The sequence below is a fragment of the Geospiza fortis genome, unplaced genomic scaffold (genome assembly GCF_000277835.1).
Source record: "Geospiza fortis unplaced genomic scaffold, GeoFor_1.0 scaffold112, whole genome shotgun sequence".
Lineage (NCBI taxonomy): Eukaryota > Metazoa > Chordata > Aves > Passeriformes > Thraupidae > Geospiza > Geospiza fortis.
Window position 1 is genome coordinate 4,303,598 of NW_005054298.1, and position 13,060 is coordinate 4,316,657.

The 13,060-nt window shown below is 38.2% G+C and overlaps 1 protein-coding gene across 1 annotated transcript in view; it reads right to left on the minus strand.

Annotated features, from left to right (window-relative positions):
* THSD7B (thrombospondin type 1 domain containing 7B) overlaps positions 1-13,060 on the minus strand; it is a 259,051-nt gene that overhangs the window by 64,101 nt on the left and 181,890 nt on the right. The window contains 1 exon segment of the mRNA XM_031057310.1: positions 12,386-12,564. Within this exon segment, the coding sequence (XP_030913170.1) occupies positions 12,386-12,564 (179 nt within the window).

Here is a 13,060-nt window from a genome sequence, read left to right on the forward strand (position 1 = left end):
AACTAAGGAAACAGAAAGCACAGACCTCTGACAATACTTTTATTTTACTTTAAATATAATTACATTATCTCAGGTTTTTCTGGCCTCACCTGGCTCTGCTGTAATCAATTTCTGGGAAGAATACTCCTTTCCCTTGGATGTTTGCAATACAATCCTGAGAGCATCTCATATTTGTGTGACTCTGAGACATGCTGAAAACATTTGGTTTTTTCCCATTTGTAACACATGAACCCTTTTTTAAAAAACACAAATGTTCCTCATTTCACCATTTAAATGATACCCCAACAGTGTTCCAGATACTATTGGACACATTTCAGGGAAGCATGTGGAGACTGACTGTTTCTTTCATTATTAACTCCATTGATAAACATTAGCTCATGCCAAAAAAATTATCTTTTGGTTGTTTAAATCAAATGTCATCTGTTGCCCATTCTGCAGATTGGATCACAATCCAGCAAAAACATGAAAATTCCTGGTACATTAAATGACTGACTATTCTATAGGGAGGCCACGTTTCAGGGTTTTGCATCTAACTTGGATCCAAGGTCTCACTTTCACTGAATAGATCAGAAAAAGGGAAATATTGTTTAAATTAATACTGCTTTATAAAAAAATGCTGAGCCAATTCCAGGTGTCTTAAAAGTTAATTGAAATTTGCCTTTATTTAATTAAATGATGAGAGTTGGGCTGGACACATTTGGTTGGAACTGCACAGTAGTTAGAAACACACTGGGTGGAAAACAGGACATAAAGCTGGTGTTTGCATCTGCTGGCACACCAAATGCCAGGGATTTCTGGGAATGTTCCAGGAGTGAGGAGCTGCCACAAAGTGCCAGCACACCCAGTGTTCCACGTGGAGCAGCTGCAGCACACGTCCCACCACCCACCAAGAGGTGATCACTGGTTTGGGCACACATGGGGAGTACAAATGGAGGTGGAAAATGAGCCATGCAGAGCCTGGATCCACATCCAAACTTCTCACAGTTGGTTTTCAAACACAGCCTTTTGGTACAGGATGCTGTGGGAAGAACTGCTCCCTGATGCTGCTATGAATGCAGAGGAAGTAACTCCCCTAATGTCATTAAAAGAAAAGTGTCTCATCCTCAGTTTTAAACCAATGCCTGTCAGGCACTGATCAGTCTTGGGATTTAATCACAAATTAATTTTCATTCAGGTGCAGAGAAATCAGGTTCATAGAATCAGCATCACTAGACTAAGAGAAATGCCTAGAATAAATGTTTTACTCCAAAACAAATAAATATTTTAGTGTTATCAGAAGGACTTCAGAAATCATCTGTGTTCCCTTCCCTTGCCAAGTTCCCAGATACCTTGATATGCTACATTATTATGACAGGGTGAAAACACAGAAGTAAGGTTAAAAAGATATTTATTCTAACTCTAGCTGGGATTAATTTCTGAGGTTAGCATGCAGATATGACCCAAATACAACTTGTACTTTGAATTTGCTGTGTGATAAGTAACTAGGCTGAAATGTTGCTGTTTGCATACAACTCCTGTGAGGATTCTTATTATGCAAAAGCCAAGACGTGAGAACGCTGATGAAAATCTGAGAGTCATTTATCAAACACTGACCTGAAATGAATATTAAGAAAAACCTCTTTTATATGCAAATGTTTAATCCAACTGAGTTTAATCATGACTTTCCTTTCTCAGGCCCAATGAGTTGTGCATGTTCTGTGCACTGTAAGATACAATCTTACACATCTCACTCTCAAAAAAGCCTGTTGTTTTGTCAATGGTTGCTCTGGGAACATGCAGAATAGAAAATTAATCTTTTCTCACTGTTTCACTCACCTGTGAGACTCTCCACAAAACCTGTTTTGTCTGCCCACTTGCTGATCACTGGAGTAGTATCTCCTTTGAAAGGACCAAGCACTTCTATTTTCTCAACAAGACAAACTCAAAGCATAATTGATTTCTCCAATAGATTTTCTAGTGAATATCTTGCTACTCCAGTTGCTAAAGTACTCACTGGTTTGTGTTCCAACAATCACAGATCTGTTTATTTATTGCCCAACTTCACAACCAAGCTACAAACTGGGGAAAAGCAACATGAAAAAAAAAACCATTGGTGCCCCCAGAATCTGAAATGCTGGCTGCAAAGTGGCAGAAAGAAAAACCTCTGTTCCACACGGCCACTTCAGAGTACACAGAATTGAAATTAAAGAAACAGACTGGCTTTATTTTAGGAAATGTTGAAAACCTGCACATTGATAAAGAGCCATATGATGGACGTAGTGACCGCTAAGCATTCCCAGTAAAATCAAAACCAGTTGAGGGAATGTCCAACCTCAGGACAATTCTCAGGATTGTCCAACCACTGCAGCTTCATGACCTGGAAGCACGGACTGAGGAGCAAAGATCTTCTAATACTGAAAGAAAAACATGAGCTCCATGTATTAAATAGAACACTGAATAACAGCATCAACAGACACTTTTTCACCAGTTAAATAGATATACAATAAGACACTACAAAAGTAGCATATGACTAGATCTTCATTCCTTTTCAAAGTCTTGCTTAGAAGAGGCTGCTAAACCTTTTCCACCTTATTCTTTTTGCTCAGACAAGAACAAAATATCTTTACGCCTGGTAGTTAATTAGAAAGTTATGAACCTCATAATATCACTTAGAGAAGGAAAAATTCTCACTTTTACTTAGTGAAGTAATAATTTAAAATTCAAAGTAATAATTTAAATCTAACTTATAAGAGCATAAAAGACATTTAAACTTAACAGATATTGTAATTTGAATGGAGACTGGCCAGCAAAGCTGACAGATATTATTTGGTTTGGCATTTCAAATGGCCAAAGTTCATTCTAACTTATATTTGTCCAGTTCTCAAAGTGCTAAAGAATAGTCTGGATAAAAATCTTCCTGACTACCCAAAAGATACCTACAGTTTTTATCTAATGTGATATACAACATTTTCTACCTGATTTTATAGCAAATCACTTTAATGGTTTTTATTAATGATTCTAAAATATTATTTCAAAGAAAAGGGTTTAAAAAAAAAACAAATTGAGGAACAAATTTTTTGTTTAAGAAACAACAAAGCCCATTCAGTGACACCACTGTAATTACACATGAAATTATGTAGGAAAAAACTTAAAAGAAGGTTAAGAGCAGTTGAGAATTTGGTTACACCTCACAGAGGAGGAGAGGGGGCCTCCTGCTCTCAAACAGCATTGATAGCTGGGACTCAGGGAAGGCTCTTCCCATCCATCCCACCAGAAGTCACCCAGATCAGAAATGAAAGCAGAGCCAAGCTGAGCTAACCAACAGAGGGCAGCTGCCTCACAGCTAAAGGGAGCCCTCATTCCTGCCAAACCCCAAGCCATACTGAAATCCAAGCTGACCTCAAAACCTTCTAACTGAAAACTATAATGTCAGGATTGGACAAAGCTTTGCTAGAGAAATTAGCGCATCTTTTCAAATAATAATGATATTTGAGAAAGAGGGAGACAAACCTACTGAAGTTTAAAGCAGATGAGTGCTCTCTCTCAAGCCAGCCAACCCTGCCATCACTACAAAAACTGAATTTTTTACAGCATTTTTATTCTTCAATAGAAATCCATACAGTGAAAAAAAAGAGTCTGTTTTTAAATTGTATGCTGGTTCTAAATTTAATTACGGAAAAAACACAGCAGCAATCTACCAACAAAAAAAATCCCCCAACAACCAAACTAAAACAAAACACTAAAACTTTTGTTTTGACAACAACATGTGGTCCAGCACTAGAACCAAATTAATCCTCCATTAAAATCTCCATAACCATTTTAAGCCTGCTTTTTAAATTATTAATGTGTAGCTAACATCTGTGCATTGTGAAATCACACATGAGTTGCATCCCTTTTAAAATTAATCTGTAAGTCTAAAAAACATGTAGACTACATTTGCCAGCAAACTGTAACTGATGCTGGAGAAACCTTATTAAGTGCACTAATATTTAATTATCTTTGGCTCTGAGTTTGAGCTCCAAAGTCAATCTGGCACCACTATGGGCCACACCTATTAATGAATCCAAGGGCTCACAAAATGCTCCCTTCATAAAAGGATGCAAGTTTTTTGGTTGTTACAATATGGGAAACAGCTGACTCAAAAATAATATAAATTATAGACAGATTAAAAACCTTCATAACTTTTAATTAAGCAATAAATCACAACAAACTGCACAGGACTGCTGATTTATGCAATCCTCCAGTGAGAAGCAGTAAATAAAATTCAAATGGACAGAATATACATCTTATTGGAGAAGAAGAATCTATCCTTTGGCATTTCATTCATACATAAAAATCTGCTCACCTTTGGTTTTTCTAGTGGTGGCTATAGCCTGCAACACACTTATTTATAACTCAAAAATGTGTCATGATTTATAGATAATGATAAAGGATTAGCTGAATTTGTGCAAACTCGTATTTACAACTCTCTTCCTGGTAGCCCTGCTAAAACAAGGAGTTCAGGAGGCAGGGAGAGCCCCAGACTGCTGTACAGCAGAGATGTCTCAAATTTTTCCTCTTCCTCCCCAAAAGCCACCTGAATGTGACTAAAGTGTATTTCGACTTTGGTTAAAGAGCCCTTGCAAACAGGAGCCCCGCCACAGGAGCTGTATTTGACAACCACTCAGAGAACTGTAACTGGGCCTTGAAATCTGGAATCTCTGAGTGGTTTATTTTCCAGCCAGCAGTCTGGTAATGCTGATGATCTCGATGCTGTCACTTAAAGAAGATGCAAAATTCATGTATTCAGCTTGCGGTTCAAGTGCTCACATTTAGCTGACGGCAAACCCGGCACAATCCTTCCAGGCATGTGGGGGGACATCAAGAGGAGGACAGAAGGTCACCTGCACTTTTATTCTGCTGTCTTGGAGGAAGAAACCAATTAAACAACATAAAAATAAAATGAAGTCCATTTCTGAATCTATCAATCAGCTACAGAGCATAAAACAAAGCAAACCCAACAAACCATTTGGTTATAATTTCTGAGCAATGGCCACAAGAAATGTCTGCAGCAGAAAAAATATTAACACTTGTTAAGTATTAATCAATGAGAACTGCTCTAGACAGAGCAACAGAGACAGAACAATATTAAATACTTTAAAAGAGGCAAGACCAAGGTTATTTTAATGACCATCATGCAAGAGGCTCCTGAGAGTTCCTGGCTGCTCAGGAGCTCTGACAGATGAATTCACACAGCATACATCTTCATGTCCCTTCTCCCTCTCTGAGCAGTAACTTCATTTCCTATTATTCTTTCTTATTCATAAAGGAGAGTCAGAAAAATAGAAATTTTCTGCTCTGAATGCTCGGGATATATTCACAGCATGCAGGTGAGTCAGACCATGTTTAACAAACTCCTGTTCCTCCCAGGAATAAAGCCATCCACTGGCATGGGGTCAGCTTTAAACTGAGGACACACAGAATCTGCTAGATATTTATGACAAAATTCAATCCATCTGAAGACATTGCTGCCCACTAACAAAATGAAAGAAGTGACCAAAATCTTCATTAACAACCAACAGCCTCACACTGGTTTCTGATGGTAACAGATGCCAAATCGGGCCAACACCAGCACCTCATTTACCAACTCAGCCCCACCTCTGCTCCTGCTGGACGCTCTGCTCCGTGATTCAGATTTACACAGCAGCTCCCTACACTGGACAGATCCAGGCTGCCTCCTGCTCAACACACTCCTGTTCAACATCTTGTTGCATTCACACTTCAAAAAGTTTTGAAGTTTTTATGTGGCAGGTTCTTAGAACTATAAATTGCTGTAATGAATTTCATGACTTGGCATAGAATCTATTACAAAAGAAGTTTCCACATTTGTGTCTTGTATTATAGCAAACTATTTTTTGCAATCAACGAGATCATATTTTGGAAATTAATTTTTGAAAGGAGTTATGAAAGAGAGCAAAGAAAAGGAAAACATGTCAAAATCTTCATTTAACTTGCCAAAAGTGTAATTTACTCTCTGAAGTAATTGACTCTCTCTGAAGACTAAATCATGTGTGATAAAATGCAAGATGACAAATAACTGTTTCTCACATCTTTTACCATATGAAAAGGTGAAGATGTACCAACATTTTTTATTCTGAATGTTCTTGGGTTTGTTCTAATTAGAACAGAAGCTAGGTCCTCACTTTAACTGTTATACAGCATCTTCCCTTCCTTAATGATTGCAAACCTAAAACTGAGAACAAATCGCAAAACTTTGTAGAAAAGAAATAAAAAAACTTCCTAAAATGAGGAAGGAGAAAAAAAAAACCCAAACCAAGATTAAAACTGCTGCCACGGAATAACCAAGGCATCAATCCTTCTTGTTCTCCTGCTCCTAAGACAAAGACAAGCAAGAGTAAGTTCAGTCTCAGTGTTAGATGCTGTCACACTGATTTATGGCACACGCTGTTTGCAGGTCCTCCAACATGACATATTGTCCACAAGAGATTCAGCACAAACCACACTCCTTCCCTTAAAAAAAAAAAGTATTGCCTAAACCAATTGAACTTCAGTTCCTTAGGAGAAATGCTAATACTTTCTTTACTGGGCCACCCAGCTTTCTATGGCTGATTTCCAACTTAATTCCATCTCCTCTGCAAGAAATCAAAAGGACGGAGCACTTTAGGTATAATTCCTGTCTTTTCCTGTACTTTGCAAAAAGATAGCACATTGAACAATAAATATTCCTTTCAACAACAAATGTAGGAACTCTATTTGAATCAGAAATAATTATGTTCCGTTCCTACTTCCAGAGATTCAAAGACATAAATTTCATTTAAACCAAACATTCATGCTTTGGTATATATCTCATTAAAAAATTGGTAGGGGCTGTAGTAGGCAGCAAAAATGTAGTTTAATTAATTAGCACAAGGCTTCTAATTTTTTGGATTTGAACGTAATGCCAGGAAGGAGATTGACATTGTAACATATTTAACTTCACAAAGTGCAAATGTTCTCTCACAATTACAGAAAGCAGCATTACACCGTACACCAAGCTGCTTTTTTATTAAAGAGAAGTTTAAAGAAGCTATCTAGGAAAAAAAAAAGCCAAGGGAAAAATACTTCTGAGGGAATTTTTTAAACAGCTCAATTTCTGAAGCTAAAGGTTTTTATGAGTGGCAATTGTGAAAATATGTTTATATGACTCTTTACTCAACAGAAAATCTGCAGGAGAAATGAAAATCAAGTGTGGATAGCTATTGAAGGTGAATACAAAATTAATACATGCTGAGAATTAGAGCAGACACTACAGGGTTATTCTCCTGGAGGAGACCATGGGAACTGGTTTGATTTCCCAAGGAAGTGACGCAACACCCACCCACATGGAAAGTCACTTCAGGCAGGTGAGATACTGCTCAGGCTGCTCAGATTTGGCTCCTACTTCTGCTCATTTAACAAACTAAATTGCAGTTTAGTACCAAAATTTCCAGTCACAGCAAGAAAAGTGTAAAGGGAAACAGGAGGCTCTTGCTATTTTCTGACACTGAAAATTCTCCCACATCAGTGCAGCAGGCAAAAAAACTTGTCATTTTTATGATACTGTAAAATTGCACTAGAATCAGAGGACAGATATGTTTTATGCTGTAATTCCTTCCTTTAAGGCAGAATGGGAAGAAATCAGATCTTATGAAGGTAAAACAGAGATTAAGAAAGGATTTTGTTTTTCCCAGAAGTTAAGTTGCACTTGAAGCAAATGAGTGCTGATAGAGCCAGATAAAAATGCAAGACAGATGATTTCCTGCATGGCACAGGAAGGGATCGGACACAGCTGATGGACTGATACAGCTCTAGGCTCAGGAATGAACTACTGGCACCTGAAATCCATGAGAGGAAGAGTTTCTGAGTGCCCCAAAAAGTTCAGTGACTTTGCTGAAAATTAGAAATCTATATTATAAAAGAAGTGATTTGACCAGGAGCTATTTATAGTTCGTACATTAATAATTATATTCTTGAAGGCCAATTCCTAATGCTGGAAGGAGCAGGTTACATGTGGGACTCACCAGTCAGGGAGCAGATGGGAGCTAATTCGGTGAGCAATGAAAGATGCTCAGTTCAAACTTAGGTTTTAATACAAGAGTCTAAAAGTTTTGAAAATGTTGAAAATAACTGTTTTCTCTGAAGTGCAAGTGGACTTAAAGCAGCTACTTTGTATGAAAAAATTCCAGAAATTCATGCATCTTTACACCTGAGATGATATCGGGTCTGTAAGCTCACCACCACCCTCCTTTTGCCTTTCCTTAAACTCCTCTATGCAATCTCAGGAGCAGTACTTGCAATTCTAATGTGCAAAGTGTCTGTATTTCTCATATTCTACAGTGAACACCAGAAAATGTCATTAAGAATAAAATATTCATTTTAATGAAAGCAGTAAGCTTACATTCTAAATACACTACATTTTTCTCCTGCTATGCCTGCCATTACAAATACTCCCAATCCTTTAAAAACGTTTGCTTAAATATATACAGTATAAATAGAGGGGATAAACTACTTGCTATGATATTTGTCCTTTAGCAGTATTGGCTAAGGGAGAGAGGGGGAGGAAGGAGAAGGAGGGAAAACCTTGACAAGAATATGTATAAGAGCAATCAATAAAAAAATAATCCTTGGAATTCATGAGTCTTGAAAATAAGATGCATTTTCTCACAGTAATCCTAAAAACCTATAAAAGAATATTCAAGCAATAAACCCCCCTTAACTCATATTTAACCTTTCATCATGTAGAGCTACATATTAAATAGCAACTGCATGCTGTGCAAGTGCATTCAGAGAAGAGCAGGGATGGAAAAATGTAAATGCTACACCTCTTTTAACATGCACAGCACAGCCAAGAACATCTGCCAGCTGACCCCCTAATCCAATCGGCTGTTCAGAAGCAATCACATCCTCAGATAAGAGCTGCACAGCCCCTACATGCAAAGCCCATTTTCTTTAAAAGATGGAGCAAAATGTAGTTAGCCAGCTCTTCAACCATTTGCAAACAGAGGTAAAAGGCAAAAGTAATTCTGCATATTACATGGAGCTGTGTTAAAATACTGTCATCTCTTCCCCCAAATATTGTAATTTATCCTTTAATTTCACAGGGCAGCAACACAGACAGAGTTTAAGGCCAAAGGGACCACATCAAATCAAGTGATTTTATCAGAATACCATGAGCACTCAGCCCATGCAAATGTTTGGCACCTCTATTAGAAGATAGCTTGGAATAAAATCTTGAGGGGCTCAACCTCGTCCATTGCCTACAATGAGAACAATAAATACAAAAAAGCTGAATTAATTCTCCTAACTCTGAGTTTACTTCTCACATCTCTTGCAAAAAGTGTGGGCTGCTTGAGAGGCTCTACAGGCAGATGAACACATCCAAAAGAATGGCTTCAAGATACTCCAGAAGACTCAAACTCTCTGTGGAATAAGGAGCACAAACTCCACAGAATATCATGCAGTAATGGGACAGGCCATTATTTCTGTATAAAATCAAATTTCTCCTAAAATATTCTATCCTTAATAGACAAGAAAGCTGCACTACAGTGACTGGACAAACTCTTGAGGGACAGTCTTTTACAACACAGTTTATGTGACTTAAGTAACTACTTACATTCACAAAATAGATTTCTTTGTTCATGCAAATTGTCCCTCTGTCCAAAGCAGTAGCCTTACTAAATATCCCTATTGGCAGAGCTCCAGACATGGTGGGAAATGGTAAGAAAGAATTGCTAGAAGAATGTTTCAAGTAACACTACAATTAGATTAATGTCAAATATCTGAAAAGCACTGAAGAAAAGGATATATGGGGGTCTGCCAAAAAGCCTAGACAGCACCCTGCACAAAAAGAGGTGAAAAGATTATCTGGCTTAAGAAAAAGACACAAAATGACTGAGGGATTTAATTATAAGACAGTGGAAAAATGGAGAGTTCTCCAAAGCAACTGATTAAGTAATAGCAAGACTCAACTTCAGAAGCAGTAATCAAAACCAAAATTATTAAAGATACTGGAGAAAATAAAATGGAAATCATAAGTGAAATCTACTAGCACCTGGAGGAATTCATTATTTGTTCTAAATTATGTAAAATCTTATCAAATGCATAAAACACCACACAGCAGCCACAAGTAAAACTCAGCACAATGGTGCTATACTGCTTTACTGCATATAGTTTTTATATATATATAAAGTATAGACATAGCTTATATGATTTTCCCCTATCTGATACCACACAAAAGCCAGCATTTACTGCAGGTATTTAATCCAGATTATACAAAATAATTAGGATGCCACATTTTTATATATAATGAATCTGTAGAGCTTTGCTCTAGGATTTAAAAGCTGCCCAGAGCAGAGGGAACAGCAGCAGACAATCTGCCTGACAGTGGATTAATGGTATGTGTCCAGCTTAGCTCAGCAGCAGTGCCATCAGCTCATTTACTTCACCATCTGGGTAGGCAACTTGTGCATCCTGCAACGTGCCCAGGGACCTCAGTGTGTTAAATCTGGGCTGGAAGTCCAAGCCCAGTGGATGCAGAGCAAAACTCCTTCTGAAGTTCACAAAGTATTGAGAAGCATTCAGGAAGGAAATGAACAGAATCACAGGCAAAACATGTGCATTTGTGTGCATATATACACACTTTTCTTATTAGCACAACCATTTCTTCTTACCCTAAAAGCTCTGAAATACATAGACTTGCACTCAATCCTTTAAATCTGAATTGGAAGAAGATAAACCATTTGTGTGCCAAATCAGTTAGAAATAGTATCTGTTTTATCATAAAAGAAACTCACAAGGGAAGAAACAAAAACTCCAAAAAGCAGCTAACTGAAAGAACACCTCGAAAAACAAGAAGCCACAAACCTAACCAAACAAATCTGAACACATATTCTACATTATTTGTACTACAGCCTGCAACAGAAAGCCTCTAATGAATTCAGTGGGTTTTAGATCGTGACATGTGCTCCTGGTAAAGAGGAAAAAAGCACCAACCACATTTATATCAATACCAGCCCTGGCACTTTGCAAGCACTGTGCACCAATAAACTGTGCAAAGACATAACTTCCAAGTTTGAACAATTTCTTTCCTTTAATATCCTCTGAAAGGCTTTTGAAACTGGCAACTCTAATGTGTGTGGGAATAAGCAACACATGATGGCAATAAGTTTGCTATTAATGGAAGGAGTCTGCTGTGTCTGTGGGTAACAAACCCCAGTATCTTTTCATTACAAAGGAGCTTATTGTTACCTTATCACTTACTGTGGGATTTCACTTTGCCTCTCTGGTGATCTGTCTGATCTATTAAGGAAAGCACTGAGCTATGGACAACATACACTTTATAGCAGTTTTATATTTCTGTAGTCCCTGCTGCTTCTGTTAGCCTACTTCCAATGAATTTCAAATAGAAATAAGGAAAAAGAAGAAGGAAAAAAAATCCAAGGAGTATTTACCAAGTTTCTCACAGGAAAATAAAATTAACTGTTAGGAAAATGAGTCAAGTTCATACACAGGAGCTGGAAGAGGTGCTCCATTCCAGGACATGACTGCTGCAGCAATAGACGTGCAGAAAAACAACTGAATCCACCATCTCTAGCACCTACCAAATGAATCTTTGTATGGTACCACTGAAGTATTTCTACACATCACATATTTTATACATATACATATTCAAATTCTTCATAACATATATATGAAGTTCCTTCAGCATGACTGTTTCTGTCCTATTAATTAATTTTCATGGCTGAATCTGAAATATAGGGCAGACAAGACTAAACAGTACTTCATCAGTGTTAATTAGTGCTAGAGAATTAATCAGCAAACGTAGGAAATCACTATGCACTTTGCAGAAATGCACACAGCATTAAGTAGCATTTAAATAGAAGCTGATCTTCCTTTAAGAGTAGTAATTTAAAGATTATTTTCCTCTGATGGGATACTTCAATATTGAATATACAGAAATTAATGTTCAAGGGAACCTGTGCTGTGTTGAAGGGAAATGTTGCTAAAAATAGCAATTTTTATTTAACAAACGTTTCTACAGCAACCAGAGTCTCAGAAAGAATTTAAAAGTTTTGAAAATATCCATGACATCTGAGTTCTCTGATGTCTACACACTGTCCAGGTGGGATTATTACTCCAGGGCTTCCTGTGCTCTGGGAGATAACAATTTCTTCATATAAGAAATATAGTGCTTGAGGTCAAATTCTGCTGATATGTGAGCATTTCTCCCTCAGTCCTCAAGAAGGTCAAGGATTGCCTACAAATGGTGACCCAAGGTGCGGTGCCAGAGATAACTCCTATCTTTACCTTCTTCACCAGCACAGGAACTCTGGATCCCAACTCAGAACACAGCACAGAGAGTTCTGTTGGCTGTCAGAACGTGGCTCACCTGGTTCTTGAGGTCCAGTTTGGGGCAGGGACGACCTCCATTGTAGGGCTTCTCCTTGAGCCACTTGGATCGGACTCTCACCCCCGGTCCGCAGGAGGAGCTGCAAGGAGACCAACTGGACCAATCGCTTAATCTGCAATCAAACGGGCACGGGACCGTGCAAGGCTCTTCAATGTAACCTAAACCAAAGATTTAAGACAGGTTTTAATCACTGCAACTGGCCAGCTCCCATCCTCTGATGCGACCTGTGCAACCAACACAAAACAAGAGCTTCTTAAGGAGAAGGCATTTGGCAGACTGATAACACCATCCAATGTGAGGCTCTGGCATTATTTTGTGAAGAACAGCAGTGACTAAAATTAACTTCTACTTGGTTTAGTCCAAAGAAGGCAGTGATAAAATGGAATGATGTAAAGGACACACGCTGGCAAAAGTACCTGTTGTGAAGCTGGTGGTCACCAATATGTGGTAATTACCTTCCTTATTAGACTGTGGTCATCCATGACAAATTCTGGAGAATTAAGTGTACAGTCTTGTTGTGTACTCCTTCTGCGTTACACTGGCCATCTCCAGGGCTGGCACAGGCAGGAGACAGACACAGGTTCTCTCCCCAGCAGAGAGAACCACAGGATGGGGAGGCAACAGAGCTCTTCTCTTGGCAGCTCCCATCAGATG